The sequence below is a fragment of the Podarcis erhardii genome (genome assembly GCF_964252035.2).
Source record: "Podarcis erhardii genome assembly, chromosome: 15".
In the NCBI taxonomy this organism is placed as follows: Eukaryota; Metazoa; Chordata; class Lepidosauria; order Squamata; family Lacertidae; genus Podarcis; species Podarcis erhardii.
The window spans coordinates 37,349,093-37,371,457 of record NC_138505.1 but is presented as its reverse complement, the minus strand read 5'-3'; the positions used below and the strand labels follow the sequence as shown (position 1 = coordinate 37,371,457).

Genomic DNA, 22,365 nt, shown 5'->3' with positions numbered 1-22,365 from the left:
CCATTGTGTTCTTATTTCAACTTAAACGGCTGCAATTATTTTTAAATACGCATCTAAGCTGTTAAATTAGCACCTGTTCTGTACTGAAGTTCTCACCCTGGGCCAGCAGGTGGATACTGTAGATAGTTATGCAAATGAAGGATCGAAAGTGACGTTCAGTGATTGGATAGTTTTAGAAAGTTGTTACAGTAACAAGGTACTGGAGCGCTATATAAGCAGGCTGACTGAGCCCTTCAGCTCAGTTCAGTTCTGGCCTCAGAATAAAGAAGAGCTGTTTGAAGAATCGCTGTGTTGTCTGATATGTTCGCCCACAACTTAACAGCACCCACAAATTTTATGCTACCTTTCGCCCTATTTATCTTCAGTGCACTTCCTCTTTAAGAAGGATGTGTTCAGTTTTCACCCCTGTGCTGAGTCTCGCATACCCCAAGTGGCAAGGCTAGCCCAGAGGAGAAGCCCCTCCACTTTGGGTTTGCGGGACTTTTTCCAGTAACATCTCCTCATTCACTCAGTCATCCCACACACCAAGAAAGCACCACTGCTCTAGATTCACAATTAAGGTCCGCGCAACTGCCTTGGAGTGTTGCTGAGTGATATTGACAAAGTGCCAAAGCTATCCTGGGGGAATGCTAGTGAGAGATACAAGTTGAAATGGACTTTTATGGGTGTAATTATTTGAGTGGTTAAATAAAATCTTGACTGTAGCCATTTTATTTAAACTGGCATAGGGCAGAAGAATGCATAAAGCTCAACAATTGAACTATTTTGTGATGTTTCGGAAGAACACATTCCAAGACCATATCCACAACATTCAGCCTATCTCTCTTTTTCTTTTCTTTTCTTTTCTTTCTTTCTTCTTTCTTTCTTTCTTTCTTTCTTTCTTTCTTTCTTTCTTTGAAAGTCCATGATAATTCATGGACTTTTACAACTTCTGCTCTGCATCTTTGTTGTTTATTCTTCCTTTTCTTTTTTCTTTTTAAATGAATGGTGGAGAGGAAATAATTACAAATCAGTACTATCAGCATGCGCAACTGTGTGACCTGAAAGACTAATAAAGTCCAGGCACCTGCCTTGCCTGGTGGGTCAACCAGAAACTTGATACAGCTTCTAGCTTTGCAGCCTGTCTGTGATTAAAACTGCAAGTTATCAAGTATCTTGAAAGCTACAATTAGGGATGGAAGACTGTTTTAGTTTGGGGTCTTTCAGTTCCTCATTTTTCCAACAATAAATGTACAGTAGTACCTTGGGTTACAGACGCTTCAGGTTACAGACTCGGCTAAACCAAAAATAGTTCTTCAGGTTAAGAACTTTGCTTCAGGATGAGAACAGAAATCGCACAGCAGTGGCACGGTGGAAGTGGGAGGCCCCATTAGCTAAAGTGGTACCTCAGGTTAATGACAGTTTCAGGTTAAGAATGGACCTCCAGAATGAATTAAGTTCTTAACCCAAGGTACCACTATAGTTCGCAACATTTCTGCAGCAATCTGCATTTAAAAATAAAAAAATCTAAAATGGCATTTTAGTGTGAATTTGCACTGTGGTCTAAACTACTGAGCCTAGGTCTTGCCAATCGGAAGGTCAGCGGTTCGAATCCCCGCGACGGGGTGAGCTCCCATTGCTCAGTCCCTGCTCCTGCCAACCTAGCACGTCAAAGTGCAAGTAGATAAAGCACGTCAAAGTGCAAGTAGATAAATAGGGAAGGTCTGGCAGGAAGGTAAATGGCGTTTCTTTGTGCTGCTCTGGTTTCACCAGAAGTGGCTTAGTCATGCTGGCCACATGACCTGGAAAAACTGTCTGTGGACAAACGCCAGCTCCCTTGGCCAGTAAAGCGAGATGAGCGTCGTACCCCAAAGTCGTCCACGACTGTACTTAACTGTCAGGGGTCCTTTACCTTTTTTGCCTGATAAACACACTTTTGTATGCAGTTTTGACTAATGTTCAAATTTTTGCAAGCAATTTCTCCTACTATAATGCATTTTTGTATGTTGTCTTCAAAAATCATTTTGGTAAACACTGATTGGGTGGAGAACTGCATCACAGTTATGTGTGGATTTAAAAGCATAGTTATGTTTTGGTTCCCACGTTGTTCCAGAAAGTGCAGATTTGATCAATTCAGATTTGATCAATTCAGCTTTAAATGTGAACTGAAACAGATTTTGCTCCATCCCTACAGACCATATGTGCCTGGTTGCTCACCAGTCTGAAATAAAGTATGTGGATAACACCCAGGAAATCTATGTTACCCATTCTCCAGCCTCTTTGGGGAGAAATCCAAGGTGACCACCAGCATTCCTGAGATACATCGCATAACATCAGGAGGCTCCCTGGGCAAAAAGTGTTTGAAGCATATTGTTAACAGCATAATCTCCGACACACACAGGGCATTATGATCCTCATTATGATAACACACTATGTTTATTACATGAATTTGTGCTTGTCCGTTTTGTGTACAATGGTACCTTGGTTTGCAAATAGTCTGGTTTGCATACGTTTTGGATTGCAAACACATCAAACCCGGAAGTGCGTGTCCCGGTTTGCAAACTTTTTTTGGATTGCAACCCTTTTTTTCTTTTTCTTTTTTTGATTACGAACAAAAAAAAATTGCAGGCCCCATTGGCAAAAGAACGTCTTGGGTTACAACCTGTTTTGGTTTACAAACGGACCTCTGGAACGGATTATGGTTGTAAACCAAGGTACCACTTTATTGAGTTGTCATCCTTCCCTGCTTAGAAAGGGGGATGTGGTATTAGTTATGTAAGGCACAATGGCCAGTAGGAGGTGCTGTGCAGGGAGGTTGGAGATTGCAAGTAGGAAAACAAAGTTAGCAATGACCTCTCCCAACATGGCATCCTGGTTTTCTGTTCATCCTATACTGGAAAATATAAATCTTTGCTCGTTGGTAGTCCCAACCAAGTCACATTCTCTTCACGTAATCTACCTCACTTATGCAGACACCGAAATGATGTTCTTTCCAATACTAGAAATTTAGGGCACATTGCTGATAATAATATTGCACATTATTCCATGAATAGAGAGGCGTATGTGCAAAAACTAGCCTACTGTACAAATATGACATTTACATTTGTGGATCTTCCCAGATTTCCTTCTGGCCCTGCCCACCACCAATATGTGGCCCTCAGAAGTTTGCATGGAAGGGAATCTGTTCCCTGGGCTGGAAAAGCAACAACCATGCCAGCTCTGATGTATATGAATGGCCGCTAGCTGTTAGTAAAACCAGAACAAAAGCGATTGTTTTCATAAACGAGGAACCGAAACAGTAGCCAGCTTCTTAAATGCTGATTGTTTTAAGGGTCACTGTCCTACATTAGCAATTACACTGTGGGAATTAAAAAAAAAATAAAAATCAAGCTCTAAGTCTCTGAATGTGGATTAAAAATTCACTCACAAGAACGGCGGAATGAAGCGTGTAAAGCCTTTTTTTTTTTTTAATTCCCCCTGGAAAGTTCAGGATACAAACCAAGGGTAGTAATTAGCAAGACGCTCGTCTTTAAAGCTTTCCAGTAATTTGAAGAGACTGAACAAGAGGGTTGGACAAAATTCAAAGCTCCTTTTAAAAAAGGAAAACACACACACACACACACACACACACACACACACACACACACAGCCTTCTGCCTTTTCTAGTTCCTTTAGGCGATTGAGATGGCTTTAAAAAAAAAAAAATACATTCCTCTTTGATACACATACAGCACAATAAGCAAAATAATAATATTATAAACCAACTCAAAATGATAGCATCCTTAGGTCACAGCCAACTAACTTCAACTGAGAGCAGGCCCACTGAACTTAATGAGCATAAGTTAGTGATGGATCTACTCTGAGTAGGACTGGCATTAAATACAACCCAGCATCTACCCCTCCCTCTCCACCCACAAAGATACATTTGCTGCATATATTTGATGAGCATGATGTAGAACTTCATGATAAAGAAAGAAAGAAAGAAAGAAAGAAAGAAAGAAAGAAAGAAAGAAAGAAAGATCTGTTATGAATAAAAAGGATCCAAAGGTGTGAAAACAAATCTGACCTTTGACAAACAATGTTTACAGTGGTGGCTTCCCCCAAGCAACTTTCTAAATGGCCAAGGGACCAATTTTCATGTGAGCTTGACCTCTGGCAAAGCCTTACACATTGCAGAGGATTCTGAGGCACATTCAACAGCACATGCTCAGCTCACGTGCTTCACTGTAAGCCCACGCAAAATGTCAACGTGCCCCAGAAGAACCTTCCCAACCCCAACGGAGCATCCTAAAGAAGTCTTCAACATTTTCTGCTAGCCTGCTGGAGGCTGGCAGAGCAGTGATGGATAGTCGCGATGCAGTAGAGGCCGGTCTGTTATGGGAAATGGGGAACTGCCCCACCACACTCAGCTATTTCCCACCTACCTGCCTTCTTATTTAACCACAACCTCAGCAGGTAGCCCTGGCTGCCGGCTTCCTCCTGCTCCTTAGTGTCAATTTTGCTCTTGCAGAACTCAACAGGAGGAGGGGGACAGCAGTAAAATTGGTTGGTTCCTTCTGTGATTGGCTCTGGCTCCACTATCTTCTGCCCTTCCAGTCCCAGTGGGCACCTCGCCTCCCTCAGTCACCTCTTGCATTTCTGTGCTAGGTGTTGAAGGAGGAGGTTTCTCTCCGCTGATACATCACTTGGTTTCTGTGCTAGGTTTGGAAGAGGGGCAGAATGCCCCCTCACATGACTCCACAGCGCTGGGTTTATGCATAAGCTAAGGGAACTGTGGTTTAGGGGCTCAGATTATGTGGGGCCCTCTAAACACAAAAAGTATTACTAAATTTAAAGTTTTGCGTAACTGGTTAAAAAAACAAATAAAGGAACCGGGAGAAACAGACGCTAATAGAGACATTATTGTTCTGCTATGACAAAAATGTACTTAATGGCCACACAATTACTTGTCACATTGTGCTTATGAATCTGGAGAAATAACGATATCAAAATTTCATTAGCTGATCTTGGTTGCTGTACATTCAAAGTGTTCATGCAGGCTAAGTGAGAAATCATAAGGTATTTTCATTTAAAGGTATTTCATATGCAAATAAGATTATTGCAAGATTTATGCTTTAGGTAGGTTGTGAGCTTTGAGTTCCATCCTAGCCTTGGTACTGATATATATGCAGATATAAAACTTTATTATTTCTATTTCCATTGTGTTACAATAAAACATTATTCTGCTCATGCTATGCAGCCTCTTAAACCTGATGTCACTTAAGGCCTCCATATGTCGTGATCCAGCTCTGTTCTTCCACCAGCTCATCCACTTACCCGCCTGCCCTTCCTTGTCACCTGTGACTCCCATCAGTCCAAGCCAGCATGGCCAATGGTCAGGGGTGATGGGAGTTTTAGTTCAGTAACATCAGGAGGACCAAATCTTCCCCACCCTGGTTTCCATAACACTCCTGTGACCGTGTATCATAGGAAAAGATCTATAGTGGTGAGCAAGTGCTTTCTCAGGAAGGTTTATCTGTTATATGCTTTTCGAGGCTGCCCCGATAAGCTGCTGAGCCACACTGCTGGCTGATGCTGAATTCAATACAAGTCAGGTAATTGGGTCCAGACTTCAGAGATGGAGACTGGGGATAACATTTTCAGACTGAAGGTGTTCCATTTCCCAATTCTCAATTCACAAATATCCTGAGGTTAGAAATGGTGCAGACTAGATTGCTTACACTTTGCCATGTCCCGCATGACCTGAATGGACACTCCAGAATACAGCAAACACCCCGACAGATCTTGGCATGGCAAGGGAAAATCAACAGTGATGTCCGAACTTCTTTTTAAGGAAGTGGGTCACTATAATTCACTTTCCCAGGAGGTACTCAGAAGTACCCTGAGACACAGCTTGAAAACTACTGGTAATAACCTACGTACCTCTTTCCCAAGGGGGTAGATTTTCTTCGACAAAATATAACAGCCGGTGCATATTTCCCAATATAATCCACACTCTTCTGGACGTCCCATGTGTATGGATTGCTAGCTCTTATGCTGAAAACATTGACGCCTTTCTTCACCTTTGCCCTGGGAGAAAGAAGAAGCTATGTTAACAAGCAGACAGGGACTGCGAGGTCTAGCTGCTCTTACCGGTCTTCACTGCATGGTCCTTCAAAGTGAAGGACTCACTACTGGTCCTTCAAAGTGGCGATGATTTAAGAAAGCTATCCTTCGGCATTCAGACAGGTAGAGCTTATTTAGCTGTGAGGTGTGTGCACACAGCACTAAAATCGGCATCAAACTCTCAAGCCAAGGTAATACAACATGTTTGCTGCACCACCTAGTTTAATGACCCCAAACTTCAGTTGTGACTAAGATACCGAGGTCCCATCTGTGCTATTCATTTAAAGCAGTATCATACCACTTTAAACAGTTAAGGCTCCCCCCCCCATAAAATTCTGGGAAGTGTAGTTTGTTAAGAGTGCAGAGAACTACACTTCCCAGAATTCTCTGCAAAGGATCAATTGTTAAACTGCTCTGGGAACTGTGGCTCTGTAAAGGAAATAGGGGTCTTCTTACACTGCTCAGTACCCTTAAACTACACTTCCCACGATTCTTTGGGGAAAACCTCAACTGCTTTGAAGTGGTATGATGACGCTTTAAATGCTTTTAATGCAGGTGGGGCCCGAGGCAGAGGCTTCAGAGTCCCCACTTAAGGAGCTAGAACAGGTTCATGACTCAACCTTATGCTGGTGATCCGGGACAAATGAACCTGAGGCTCTTAGGAGCCCCCAAAACCATATCCAAACCTGTGCACTTTTGGTGTCAATAAATGTTCTACTGGAACAAAGAAAGAACTGGTTGGAAATCAGGATCCCAGAGAGATGAAGCATGAAGCTGGGAATCAGGATCCCAGGATCCCATTCTGCTGGATGTCTCTCAGTGTGGATGCCAGTTCCCTATGTACTCTAAAGGTGATGTTCAGGCTTCAACATGAAACACAGGAAGATTGGTCCAATGTGACTTATCAATGACAAGGTAGCTGGTCCATAGGAAGCTGTCTTCCACTGAGTCAGTTCATCTACTGCAATACTGCCTACACCAGGGGTTGTCAACCTGGTCCCTACCGCCCACTAGTGGGCATTTCAGGATTCTAGGTGGGCTGTAGGGAATTCTACGGCACAAGCTGAATCCTCCTTCCATTGAGCACTGGTGGGCAGTAAGGAAATTTTACCATCAATAAAAATGAAGAAGAGAAGAGAAGAGTTTGGATTTGACATCCCACTTTATCACTACCCTAAGGAGTCTCAAAGCGGCTAACAATTTCCTTTCCCTTCCTCCCCCACAACAAACACTCTGTGAGGTGAGTGGAGCTGAGAGACTTCAGAGAAGTGTGACTAGCCCAAGGTCACCCAGCAGCTGCATGTGGAGGAGTGGGGAAGTGAACCCGGTTCACCAGATTACAAGTCTACCACTCTTAACCACTAGGTATGAAAGGGCTGACTACTCATGGTCTACACTGATTAGCAGTGACTCTCCAGGGTTTCAGCTGTACCTGATGATGCTGGAGCTTCTGCATGCAAAGTGGGCGCTCAACCATTGAGCTCCATCCCCAGCATCTGGGAAGGGCAGGGGGTTGTAGTTTTTAGATCAGGCGTCAGAAGCATGTAGCCTCCAAAATGCAGATCAACTTCCACCAGCCCCAGCCAGCCGGGCAGATGGCTATGGATGGTGGTAACCCAACACCACCCAGAGCACCGCAATCTCCCCAAGCTTGGCCTAGATCCTCACCCTGTGACTAGTAGCATCAGAATAAATTACACAAAGTGGCACAAAGGAAAGGATAATGTATGCAAAGCAAGAGGAATTGTGCGCATTTGCCCAATTTGTGCAGGTTGCAGAATCCAACTTTCCTTGATTTTAGAATCTGGATTGCTGTGACATGTGATTCTGATATTTTCTTTGAAAAGCAGGATACACACGGCCTTGAATATGCATGAGGGGCTTTGCAAGTGTCAAATGAAGAAGAGATGTCATTATTACAAGGGAAGGCATGTTTGGCAGCCTCTCCTGAGACGGCTTCTGACTTAAACAGTGGGAAGAGTGCCAAGGCAGTGTAACAAACAACACGGGATTCCTTTCCCAATCCATTTGGATTACAAGACTGGCATATATTGGGTTCATCTGCCTAGCTGGCCTTCAGATTCTAGCCTTTGGCTGTTTTCACAATTTGTCTTGAACAATTATTCTATGTAGGAGGACAGACACTTTGCCACTGGATCTCTAGGAGTTTGTCAAGCAGCTCCATGGGTTTTCGATACAATTATCCTATCATACTCATAGAATGGTAGAGTTGGAAGGGATCCAAGGGTCATCTAGTCCAACCCCCTACAATGCAGGAATCTCAGCTAAAGCATCCTTGCCAGATGGCCATCCAACCTCTGCTTAAAAACCTCCAAGGAAGGAGAGTTCAACACCTTCCAAGGGAGTTGGTTCCACTATTGAACAGCTCTTGCTGCCTGAAAGTTCTTTCTGATGTTTAGTAAGAATCTCATGTTCCACTGAAAAAATATTCCAGCTTTCCTAAACCTCAAAGCAAACTTTAAAACCAGAGTAGAAGCCAGATCTCTAAATAAGCCCAACTCTAAATACACCTGACATCTGAAGGCAGACCGAATAAAGGTCCATCCATAACATTCAAAACAATTCACACCATTGCCCCAGGGCCAGTAGGAAAGGATCAAATCATAGTCCCTGAGGAAGGTCATTCTGAAGTCTTGGGGTCAACCCAGAACAGGTCCAGGGTCCTTGTTTCATAAGACTTCTCCATCCAAACTGTGGGACTACAGACCCTTGATGGTGATCTCATCAAGCAGGCAGATTACATATTGACATTCCGTTTTTGTGCTGTTCTTATCCCTGTCTTTCCTTGTTGTGAACTGCTCTGGGAACCAATTGTTTGAAGTATGGTATACAAATGCATGAAATCTGGGGGGTGCTCTCTCCCCAGAGATGCCTGCCCAGCACCAACTTTGTCATTATTTTGATTCCTGCCCCCCTGGGCACTTGGGCACCACTAAGAATTTGTGTCTCACTTCTTCCAATGTTCCAATTATTCAAGTGCAGCTTTGCAGGTGAACTGAATCATATTCATCCCCCATCCCTACCTAGACAGAACGATCTTAATCTTGCATGTGCCCTTGAATTGAAGAGCACCAGAGGATCAGGCTACATCTAGTGGAGCTACATCTCATGGCAACTCAAAAAAAAGGGCCTTGCCAGAGTGGCCCCCACATTGTGGAATGACCTCCTTTTAGAGATACAATGGGCATCTATGGGGCAGGCCTTCTGCCAGATGTTAAAAACCATTTCCATGGGCATTCCCAGGCACTGATCCTTAGTACCCCTTTTACTGAACTGGTTGACATGTTATTGCTACTTGAGCGTACTGGTTTTATTTAGTACACCACCTTGTCATTTCCCTCTCCACAATGAAAAGCAGCCTATAAATAATTTTAAATAAATAAAATAAGCATGGTGGGCTGTGTGTGGTGGGGTGATTGGAAGTATCCCAAGTGTCTGCAGCAAGTGATTCCTGTCAGGTACAGATTTCCAGGTCTACCTAGTTTACATTTTCCCTAGAGCTTTTCTGCACAATCTCACAAGTCTCTTCGTAAACTAGAGAGTGGAGGAATTTGCTAGGGGCGTTCAGGGCAAACCAGATAACCTTGCACATATGTCAGGAAGAGAAGCACCTGCATGCTCCAGCAGTAAATCAGACTTGCAAATGCTTAAATAAAAGGAGCCGGCTAGTCTTGTGCTCTGCTGGGGAAGGCGGAGAGGAGAGGAAGGCAGGATGAAGGGCTATGAGACAAGGATTACCCCCAATCTCCATTTCTACTTCTGGATAGTAACCCCTAATTCTATGCCCATTTCCCTGGGGTGCACTCATCATAGACCCATAACGAGGAACCTGTGGTCCCCTACTAACAAGCTGGAACATGTGCAGAGGCCAGCGACCAAGATGATAAAGGGTCTTGAAATGAAGCTTTCTTTACTATCTTATTTCTTTCATAAAAATTCTACACCACTTGATTTTTTTAAAAACCAAAAACCTCAAAGCAGTTAACAACAACAACAACAACAACAAATAAAACATTTGAGGGAGTTGGGTATGTTGAGCCTGGAGAAGAGAAGATTGAGAGATGATAGACCTCTGTGAATATCTGAAGGACTGTCAACATGCCAAATGGAGCAAGCTTACTTCTGCTGCTCCAGAGGATAGGACTGATGGTTAAAACACTTTGGGAATTGTAGCTCTGAGGGTGGGGTGGGGATTGGTGTCTCCTAAAAACTCTCAGCATCCTTAACAAACCACAGCTCTCAAAAGCCTTTGGAGGAAGCCGTGACTGTTTAAAGTGGCATCATAGTGCTTTAAACTAATGATGTGAATGCCACTGGCCCTCATTGCCACTGGTTCTTGTCTGCCGTGCACTCTGCTCATTTTTCCAGCAATGGTTTCCAAACCCAGGCTATGTTAATAGACTGATCATAACCACTCCTTCAAAATGAAAAACATCTTTAAAAACCACTGAAGCCTATTTAATGAATTCTACAATGGTAGCCTGTTCTTTTTGCATCATTCCTCAGAACGAAAGCATTCATAGCTCTGCAGCCTTTGGTAAGTCAGGAGTTCCTGTCTCCTTGCATCCTTTCATCCTCGTTTCAGAGAGTGCAGTCTTGTGCACTCTTACTTGGGAGTAAGAGGCAGTGAGCTAGCTGCTCCTCTAATGGAGGGAAAGAAACCAAACATGGGCAGCGTTATATTACAGACTTGTAGCAGAAAATAAGCACTATCCCTGGTGAATAGAGACAGTTGGAGCAGATGGAGTGAACCACCAGGAATCAATACCTTTGCATTTCCCAAAGACAGTAATTTCCCAACACACTCTTCTTAACCCGCTAAACACCATGTTTACTCGGGTGATAAGGAGAGGCTTCAAATCATGCAATTAAAATGCAGGTGCCGTTCCATTTTCATTTACTTGTGCATGCCTCTTTTAACATCTCCCAGCCTCGTTTATTCTTCCTCTTCACTTCTTTGTAGTTTACAACCAGTTAGCACTTTAGCTCCCAGCCCCTGTCATTACTGCAGGCTGGTAACGGCCGTGAAATTGTTACTTAAGTGTTGTATAAAGTGGAACAGCTGGCTGGCAAAGACATAACTGTGTTGCAACGCCGCACAGCGCCAAGGGCCACAGTGCAATGTCAACGGAGCCGTCGTGTCTGGCTCTAACCACCAAAGAGATGAATTTTGGGGTAGCATTTTTACAAAAGCTCCACGGGAGGCACAGGAAGAAGATCAAAGCAGAGTTTGAACAGAAAGTTGATAAGTTTTTTTCTTCCTTTCTGTGCGCAAAGGTTTGGGAACATATAATTGCATTTGTTGGTATTTGTCCCATTCCACTCCTCTCTCTACAGGCAAACAGCCTGGCTTGGTGTGATAGCCTAGGATTCAGACTTGGATGCTGAACCTGAGGGTTCCTAGCCTGCACAGGATCCCCTGCCTCCAGAATCAGCTGAGCCGGGGCTGGGGCATGAGCCTGAAGGGTCCTCACCTGGATCCTCAGGTGCAGGCACCAGCTGAGTCTGCTCTGGCTCCTGAGGACCCATTGCCTGCAAGCGCTCCACTCTCAGCCCCGTCAGAGGAAGCTGAAGTTGCCTCTGAGTCCGGTAACCCTCCAGCCTCTCCTGAGCTACAGAGGCTCAGGGCAGAGAGACGGAGGGAACTAAGTTCCCACAGGAAGAGTGCTCGCCTCCAGGCCAGGAGAGGTGAGTCACCAGAAGATCGGGGCTGCCCTATGCCTCAGGGCAGATAAAAGCTGGCCAGCCCCAGTCCCAAGTTGCGGGAGCAACATAGGCGCCGACTCCATGGGGCCTGAGGGGGCCCGAGCCCCCTCAAAAATTCGTTTGGGGGGGCTCTGCCCCCCCCAATAATTTAAGAAAATTATTGGTTATATTATGCTTTGTAAAATCACAAAATTATGTTGGTATTTTTTATTTTCCTTGTTTGACGATAGTTACCTTTTAAAATACATTCAGTAATGAGTTAAAACAAAGCCACTCCCGATCTCGACCCATCAACAATCTCGCGGGGCTGGTGTCAGCCCCACGAGAAGCGGGGATTCCCCCTAGCTCATTAATATTCACCGCCCACGGCGGCAGCCAATCGGCTGCCGCAAAGGGCGGGCCCTCACAGGTTCACTTAAGGTCGGGGCAGCCCGGGGCTCGCCCCTTTCGTTCCCCCAGCAGCAGCGGTTTGGAGGTCTTGGGCCCCCCCAATATTTTTTATAAGTCGGTATGGGCCCCCGCCCCCCCAATATTTTTTATAAGTCGGTATGGGCCCCCGCCCCCCCAATATTTTTTATAAGTCGGCGCCCCTGGGGAGCAACATTGTTGGTTGCTAGTTCCTGCCTGAACCCTGACCTGCTTTTCTGCCAGAGCTCCTGACCCGCCCTGGCTCCCTCCCTATGGACTGCCTCCACATGCACCTTTGACCACAGACCAGACTTGGACCTCATCTCTCGGGTAACCCACGGGACCAGCACATTTGGCATCAGCACCCAGTATGGTTAGGCACATGTCTGGGCCCATCTGCATGTACAATATACATGTACAATTGTGGCTGTCTGCTGTTGGAGAAAGGATACTGAGCCAGGTGGAGCTTGCTGTGATCCTGCAAGGCAATGCTGATGCTATAATATGCATCAGGAGGCATACAGTGGCCAGAGACCACTCACTGCCATCATCCCCTCCCCAAATTCGAGTTACTATCAAAAGCACATAAAGAAGTTGGCAAACATCTGTAAAAGACACCTCAACTGGGACGCAACAGAACCAAGTCTCTGCAACCCCACTTGGGGAAGGGGTCACATGCAAAAGGTCTCAGGGTTCAATCCCTGGCCTCTCCAGTTTAAAGTAGGAGGCAATACATGATGTGAAATACCCACCTCTGACATCCTTATGAAGGATAAAGCTATCAATGTTAACTAGTCATGATAATTATGTTTCTCCCACCACTGACAGAGGCAGTAGACTGCTGACTAACAGTAGTTGGGAATTGCAAGTGGGGAGAATGATCTTGTGCTCAGGTCTTGCTTGCATGCACCCCAGAGGCATCTGGGTGGCCTTTAGATGGGCCTTTCATCAGATCCACTGGGGCTCTTCTTATGTTTTTATGTGAGTCCAGATAGCCACTGCCAGTTAGATGAACAAATTATCTGATCTGGAAAGAGAACTGTGCACTGTGTCCAGTTCTGGGCACCACCATTTTAAGAAGGATATTGACAAGCTGGAACATGGGCAGAAGAGGGAGGCCAAGATGATCTATGGTGTGGAAACCAAACCTGTTGCGGAAGTTGGGTGTGTTCAGCCCGGATAAGAGAAGACTGAGCGGTGATAGCTGTCTTCAAATATCTGAGGGGCTGACACATGGAAGATAAGTTTGTTCTCTGCTGTTCTGGAGGGTAAGACCTGAACCAATGGATTCAAATTACAAGAAAGGAGATTCCAACTAAACATTAGGAATAACGTTCTGATGCTGTTCAACAGTGGAATGGCCTGATGGGTTCTCCTCTGTTGAATGTTTTTAAGCAGAGCTTGGATGGCCACATATCAGGGATTCTTTAGCTATAATTCCTGGGGTCCATTCCAACCCTACATTTCTATAATTCTATGAAATAGCCTAACCTGGTATAAGGCAGCTTCCAGTGCCTGCCCCCCACCCAACCCCCTGGAGATCAGAAGACCCTTTGCCATGGACTCAGCTACAGTTCAGAAGGATGCCACCATGGGAGCTGGGGGCAGAAATGCTTTCCTTGTGTACATGGGTACTTCGTATAGACATTAGATAACTTTGGATACTCTGACACTCCAAGTTTTTCTGGGTTACACTTTCTTGATGGAAAAGCGTAAATAGGGGGAAAAAACAGTTTAAAGTCTCCAAGTTCCTTGTGGACTTGGCATAATTTACGGGGAGCGATCTAGCAAAACGTAAGTCATTTAAAGCTGAATAATATACCCACAAATTCTTATTAAGGTCTGCGCTTTCTCCAGCCCTGCGAGACAGAAACCAGTTATCATTATGCATCACCATGAAAGCAGATTAAAATTAAATCAATCTGTTTATCTATGGGTTTGCAAGACAGCTTTCACTCCCCAAACCTAACATGTTCTCCTTCTAATTAACATTTCAGGAGGAAATGAGGAATGCTCACACACATACATACACAATCACCCAGACAGTGAAGCATCCTCACTCAGAGATGGATTTTTTTGAAAAAGAAGAAGAAGAAAGAAAGAAGTCCCATAAGGCTTTCTAATTAAATTTAATTAGTGAAAGGGCACAAGCCCAATGCAAACTTCAGAAGATGAACTTCGCACGCCTGAGTTAAATAAAGCAGATTTCTTGGAGATGTTTGGTCTGTGAACTGGGTAGACGTTATTGTGCGTGTTTCTGCAGCAGGGCGTCAGGGGCTCAGACAAGGAGCCTTGTGCCCCCATAATGTTACCAGACTTCTCCCTTTCCCTTGGAGAGTGGGGATTTGGAGTTCATTTGTTCTCTGAGCCCTGGAGCAGCATGTCAAATCACAAGGCCATTACCCGGCTGGCAGCTTCTGGTGTGCTAGACTAGCTGACGCATGGCTGTCTGTGACAACTATTTCATGTGCAATAACAACAGCTATATAAAGAAGCGACACTCAGAGGAGCAAGGAGGACATTCACCATCCTGTTGCTGTTTTGCTGGATGGAGAAAAACATAGAGGTAAGGAAATAATAATAATAATAATAATTTATTATTTATACCCCGCCCATCTGGCTGAGTTTCCCCAGCCACTCTGGGCGGCTCCCAATCAGTATTAAAAACAATACAGCATTACATATTAAAAACATCCCTGAACAGGGCTGCCTTAAGATGTCTTCTGAACGTCAGGTAATTCTTTATCTCTTTGACATCTGATGGGAGGGCGTTCCACAGGGCGGGCGCCACTACCGAGAAGGCCCTCTGTCTGGTTCCCTGTAACCTCACTTCTCGCAATGAGGGAACCGCCAGAAGGCCCTCGGCGCGGGACCTCAGTGTCCGGGCTGAACGATGGGGGTGGAGACGCTCCTTCAGGTATACAGGACCGAGGCCAGAAAGAGCTTTAATGCTGACATACACACAAAGGTTTTCACTGTCCGCCACAGTCATAGAACCATAGAATTGTAGAGTTGGAAGGGACCACAAGCGTCATCTAGTCCAACCCCCTGCATTGCAGGAATCTTTTGCCCAACATGAGGCTTCAACCCATGACCCTGAGATTAAGAGTCACATGCTCTTGCAACCAAGCTATTGTTTCTTTAGAAAGTATCATACTCATCTACTGGGTATTTTGGAATGCTATTTGTTTGGACACCTCTTAAGATATTGGAACCAAATTTTGCATGGCAGCTCCTTCGAGTTCAGCAAGCGCTTTTCACCTATGTTTGGTTACAGTTGGGTGCCACTTTGAATCAAAATGGCAGCCTGTAACCTTTCAAAACTGCACTAACTTTGGCCATTGATTTCAAAGCTATACAGTGGTACCTTGGTTTACAAACTTAATCCGTTCCGGAAGTCCGTTCTTAAACCAAAGCATTCTTAAGCCAAGGCGTGTTTTCCCATAGCAGTGGGGGACTCAATTTACAAATGGAACACACTCAACATGTTCTGCTTCCAAGGCAAAGTTCATAAACCAAAACGCCTACTTCCGGGTTTGCAGCGTTCTTCATCCAAGTTGTTCATAAACAAAGCTGTTCTTCAACCAAGGTACCACTGCACATTGTTGGTGTGTTAGAATTCCTGGGCAGCACTGGGAATGAGGCTGCTAGTTATTCCTATAAGAGGTTCTCAATTTTCTTAACAACAACAAAAGAGGAGGATGGCCACTGGCGTTCCTTCCAACTCTACAATTATTTGATTCTATGTGCACTGGGCCCAGAAAATTTGTTTGACAGCTCAAAGCTCAGGGTAAGTCCTTACAACAAGAGTCAAGTTTTGGTTCTCCCTCCAAATAATAATAATTATTTAAATGCTGGCTTGAATTTGCATAAAATAAACATAGTGGTACCTCGGGTTAAGTACTTAATTCGTTCCGGAGGTCCGTTCTTAACCTGAAACTGTTCTTAACCTGAAGCACCACTTTAGCTAATGGGGCCTCCTGCTGCCTCCGCGCCACCGGAGCACAATTTCTGTTCTTATCTTGAAGCAAAGTTCTTAACCTGAAGCACTTTTTCTGGGTTAGCGGAGTCTGTAATCTGAAGCATCTGTAACCTGAAGCGTATGTAACCTGAGGTACCACTGTAAATAAATTACCACATGCAAAGTTATCCAAACATGTCACGAACCTGCACCTCAAACCTTTCATGTAACATCCCTGAGTTCCAAGCTTTCCTTCCTTATTTATTTATTTATTTATTTATTGATAATACTTTGACATTAATTCCCAGGGTGAGGCATAGTGGATAATTTATTTCTATATTGTAAGCGGATCATCGATGCTTGGTCGACTGTGTGTGTGTGTTTAAAGCCTATATTGTTCCGAAACTCGGTTTGCTCTAGTTCTGCTAGCAAATTATTTCCAATAAGGATTTATCCCCTCTTCCAAATCACCCTACATGTGTAGATAGCATGAAATGCTCAGTTGTGCTCGGCTTCCCAACCATGCTGGCTTTCAGCAAATAAACATACCCTCAGTCCCAGCAGGAAGCAGTTCCAGCTCCAGGCATCCCCAATCACTCGATCTAATCACTGAGGCAGAAGGGAGCACAATTAATATAATAATGAGTGAGGCTAAAATTATTCTCTGTCCAGCTCTCTCTCTCTCTCCTGCCCCTCTTAAATCTACGGTGGGAGGGGGGAGGAGGGAATACATTGGTGCACACACACACAACACACACTCCCAAATGTCCCCATTTATCAGAGGCAGTCTCTGCTTTCCAATACCTCCTATACTGGGAGAACATTGTGATTTGCTAGACATCTCATTCTTCAAGGTTCAACTTCCTCTCCAGGTTCCCTGGAAGTAAAACTCCAGAGTGAATGCATGGCTGTCCCTCAGGCACATGCAGGGCCAAGCAACCTTTTGTCTGGCCAGGTCAAAAATTAATGTTGCTGTCAGTTTCTGCCCCCAATCAGTTTCTCTGTGGGAGCGAGGTTGTCTCATGAGCAGATGGGAAAAGTGCAGGAAATCAGGCTTTCAGGGGTCACGAACCCTGATGGCTGTGCACTGCTTCCACTGTGGGAGGGACTATGCTTCTGAATACCAGGTGCTGGTCCTGTTTGTGAACTTCTCATATGCATCTGGTAGGCCCTGTTTAAAAAGATAAAGGGACCCCTGACCATTAGGTCCAGTCGTGACCGACTCTGGGGTTGCGGCGCTCATCTCGCTTTACTGGCCGAGGGAGCCGGTGTACAGCTTCCGGGTCATGTGGCCAGCATGACTAAGCCGCTTCTGAGAGCCAGTGTGGTGTAGTGGTTAAAAGCGGTAGACTCGTAATCTGGTGAACCGGGTTCGCATCTCCGCTCCTCCACATGCAGCTGCTGGGTGACCTTGGGCTAGCCACACTTCTCTGAAGTTTCTCAGCCTCACTCACCTCACAGACAAAACAAAACAAATTCCTTCCAGTAGCACCTTAAAGACCAACTAAGTCAGTTCTTGGTATGAGCTTTCGTGTGCATGCACACTTCTTCAGATACTTCAGGTTCCTTTAGCTTATTTACAAAGAGGGGGGGCGACTTCCTTTTTAACCCTTCCCCGCTCGTTACTGATTCAACAAGATTTTTCTTTAAAATTCCAATTTCCGTACTACTCACGGGTTGTTACTTTAAAATCCAATTGTTCCAAGGAAAAAGTCAGCACTCTCCGACAATGGCTTGCGGCTTCACTCCACAGAAGGAGCAGTCTACTCACAGCACCGCGCCGCACCCCGTCCCCGTTCCGGAGCCTTTAAAAAGGCTCCTTCGCAGCTTGGGGGGCGCAAATGGTGCCTGCCGAGTCACCACGCTCACAGGCATCCGCGCCTGTGATTTTTAAGCTCGGAGGGAATCTGCCATTAGTCAATGGCGCTAACCCGGAAGTCCTATTATCATTATCATTATTATTATTATTATTATAATACCATGAGAACAGGAAGCTGGACTAGATGGGCCACTGGGCTGATCCCGTGGGTTCTTTTTGTATTCTTATGTTAAGAGGGGAGGGGGAAAGTGGGGCTGGGGTGGATAGGCTGTGGATATGTCTCCCCCATATTAGGGCTTCCACAGCCATATTGGCTAGCTATACCAGAGAGTGCAGGAGGCTGTTTTGGTCAAGAGAAGTTGGGGAGTGTTGATCTTGCATATGGTGGGTGTCAGGAACTTCTGGGATCTGTGAACAGCTGCCCCTTGTGGTGAGCTGCAGAACTATAGGAACTGGCTTCTCAGTGAAGTACCTTCAGCCCCTTGACCGACTGCCCACTCAGAATGGTCAGTGAATGGTCCTGGACAGGTCCTATTTCAGTTGAGCCTTGCTTGGGCATCTAAGTCTTCCTGAGCTCAGGAGTGTCCCTACATTCTTGGTTGTCCTTTGGTCCTGGATTTCTGGCTTGCTCCTGTCTCATGGTTCCTCCTTTGGTTCTGACTTGCCCTTCAGTCCCAGTTATTAGCTTGCCCCAGGATGCTCAGTTTCCAGCTTCTAGATCACCTTAGCCTTCAGCTCCTGGACCATCCCCAAACAGCAATGAGGACCAATGGAAACTCTGCCCCATGCAAGGTCTTAGGCATATCCTAACACTCCAGTGACCTGCACTCCCTAGCATGGTTGGTGAGTTCTGCATACACAGCACTAGACCCACAATCCTATACTTGAGGGAGCATTCCTTTATGCACTCATCAGGACAGTTAACATGCACCAGACCAGGTGGCCAGAGAAAAGAGGTTTCATATCAAAGATGCTAGTGGAGACTGCTCTAGTGCACTCCTCCCCAAGGGGAGCCAGCAATTTCAAAATTACACAAAATCTTTGTGGTTGAACCATCCTGAGTTAAAGCCATTTTGCGAGCATGGATGTGGGTCAGCAGGTAATTCTCTCCTGATAGAGCTTCCCACAGCACAGTTGATTTAACAGCAGCAGCATCTCTCTGCACCTCATCTTCTCAAAATTCCAGGGAGCATGCCACAGTCTGCTTGCACATTGGAGTCATTGAAAGGGAAATTGCCCTGGATGTTGTATGGCTCTCCTCCCAGCAGGCAATAGTCAAATACAAGCAACGGCACAGCCAGAACCTGCTAGCAAGCACAGCACAGAGCGTTGTCTAAGCCAGGGCTCAGACCCAAAATCTATGTCTGCTTTTCAATTCCATGCTAATTAAGGATATTCCTGGGAATTCACACACAGAGAAACATACACCATGCAGTTGTAGGCATGGCAGGAAGCCTTATCAACTCAAAAAACTCACACATTTGATGAGGCCTTGCCTGATTTTGGATTTGGGTGCAGGAAGGTCCTGAGAGAGGGCCCCCAAAACCTTGGAGATAGCACTGGGAAATATGTTTATCTAGGGGGTGGAAGAGGAATTAGTTTGGTCCATTTTTCACAGCAGGACAACCCGATCACTTCTGAACTTGCTTCCAGATCAGAAAATAAGAGTGTCGAGTCAAACTGTGCACAATTCTGCAATGCAGTTTCAGTGTGCAAAAAGATTGCACCAAAAGATATACTTTGCATGAAGGCTGCATACAAAGCACATAGAATCTTAGAATCATAGAATTGTAAGAGATCCTAAGAGTCATCTAGTCCATCTCCTCCAGTGTAGGAAACTCAACTAAACCTCTGCTTCTTAAAAACCTCCAGTGAAGGAGAGTCTACAATCTTCTTAGGCAGTCCGTTCCACTGTCGAAAAAGCTCTTGCTGTGAGAATGTTATTTCTGGTGTTTAGTCAGAACCTCTTGGAACTTGAAGCCATTGGCTAAGTCTCCTTAGCAGGAGAAAACAAGTTTGTTCCATCTTCCATGTGACAGCCTTTTAGATACTTAAACATGGCTATCATATCTTGTCTCAGTCTCCTCTTTTCCAGGCTCTTTTCCAGGCGGGTGGTGCTGTGGGTTAAACCACAGAGCCTAGGACCTGCCGATCGAAAGGTCGGCGGTTTGAATCCCCGCGGCGGGGTGAGCTCCCGTCGTTTGGTCCCAGCTCCTGCCTACCTAGCAGTGCGAAAGCACCCCTAAGTGCAAGTAGATAAATAGGGACCGCTTTCTAGCGGGAAGGTAAATGGCGTTTCCGTGTGCGGCGCTGGTGCTGGCTCGCCAGATGCAGCTTAGTCACGCTGGCCACGTGACCCGGAAGTGTCTTCGGACAGTGCCGGCTCCAGGCCTCTTGAGCAAGATGAGCGTGCAACCCTAGAGTCGGTCACAACTGGCCCTGATGGGCAGGGGTACCTTTACTTTTACCTTTATCATATCTTGTCCCAGTCTCCTCTTTTCCAGGCTAAACATACCCAACTCCCTCAACCATTCCTCATAAGGCTTGGTTTCCAGACCCTTTATTTTACCAGTTCTGAACCTTCCAACTTTCAGCTTCATTGGATGTGCCTGAGTTCTAGTGTTATGAGTGTTATCCATGCCATGCATAATTTTAAAAACTTCTGGCATGTGACCTCTTACTCAACCTTTCTACATAGCGGAGTTCCTCCACCCCCTTGATCATTTCGGCTACTCTTTACTGAACCTTTTCCAACTCTACAATATCTTTTTGCAGGTGAGGAGACCAGAACTGTGCATAGTACTCCAAATGCAATCTATATTATACAAATACAATTGTACCTTGGAAGTCGAATGAAATCCATTTCCGAAGTCTGTTTGACTTCCAAAACATTTCAAAACCAAAGTGTGGCTTCTGATTGGCTGCAGGAAGCTCCTGCAGCCAATCAGAAGCCACAGAAGCCTCATTGAACATTTGGCTTCCAAAAGAATGTTTGAAAACCAGAACAGTCACTTCCTGGTTTTGATCGTTCAGGAGCCAAAACATTCAAGAACTAGGCTGTTCAACTTCCCAGGTACGACTGTATAGACTTGTATAGGGGCATTGTGATGTCAGCATTCCAGCCAGCCAAAAGCACTCAGGGGGGATGCAAAGCAGGTTCAGGAGTAGGGCTGGAACGGGGTTGTGGTCTGGAAGGAATCCAGAGGGCCGGGGGTTTCCCATTCCTGCAATAGCTGCTGGAAAGGCCTTGAAAGTCCAAATTAGAGATGCGAGGTCAGAAACCAAAACTGGTAAAGGAGAAGGGAAGCCCCCTCTGGGTAAAGAGAAACAAAACCACCGGGATGGTTTGCACAGCAGCCTAACCGGGAGCCAGCATTGGACTCTTCTTTCTTAGCTTAGAAAAAATTGTGAGCCTCACTTCCAGGATTCCCCATGCTCCTATTAGACGGTAAGGATTTTTACAGTGCAGCATAACTCCACGGCTTGACATGGGAAATCCATATGTTTGTAGTAGGAAGGAAATTAATAGCTCACCTAGGGATTAAACAATTGCTGAGGTGCAATAGATACTGAGCTCTGGCTCTATGGGCACAGTTTGCAGTATATCTACTCATCAATCAATTAACCCTGAGCGACTGATGAAAGAAGGAGGGTGAGCAGATGGGAAGAGGACTGGAGATGGGGCCCCTTTTAGTTCCTAATTAGAACAGCTTCACAGCCTGATAGGCTCCCCAATGGTTCCTCTACACTCCATAGCGCATAAACCCAAAGTTAGAATAGGCCAACTGACTATCAGACTTGTTCTCTATACACACACAGAGAGAGAGAGAGAGACAGAGAGACAGAGAGACAGTGGCATAGCATGGGTTGTCAGCACCCGGGGCAAGGCAAGTAATTTGCGCCCCCTAACCCATGGATTTGTGCCCCCAAACCCGTGGATTTGCGCCCCCTAACCCTAACCCCCAGATATTGCACCCGGTGTGGCCGCCCCCCCCTGCACCCCCCACGCTACGCCACTGGAGAGAGAGAGAGAGAGAGAGAGAGAGAGAGAGAGAGAGAGAGAGATGGGCAAAGAAAAATAGCACAATTCTCTTGCTCACAGGCCTAGAGTGTGGGCTGGGATTGTGCATAGGCACACAAAGAGGACCAGCCACTTTTCCTCATCGACACATAGCAGACTGGACATGAGGTTCAGAAGGCAAGGGGCTGTGTTGAGATCAGAGATGGGGAGTCTGTGAACCTCCAGGTGTTGGACTGAGACTCCCACCCTCCCTAACCACTGGTCACACTGGTTGGGACTGATGGGAGTGGGAGACTGGGACCCTCTGAAGCAGGGGTCAGCAAACTTTTTTAGGAGGGAGCAAGT

The 22,365-nt window shown here is 45.6% G+C and overlaps 1 protein-coding gene across 1 annotated transcript in view; it reads right to left on the bottom strand.

The window, feature by feature from the left end:
- Nucleotides 1-22,365, bottom strand: part of LOC309330533 (transmembrane protein 132D-like) — a 457,965-nt gene that overhangs the window by 265,754 nt on the left and 169,846 nt on the right. The window contains exon 3 of the mRNA XM_081842227.1: nt 5,902-6,048. Within this exon, the coding sequence (XP_081698353.1) occupies nt 5,902-6,048 (147 nt within the window). The remainder of the gene's footprint in view (nt 1-5,901; nt 6,049-22,365) is intronic.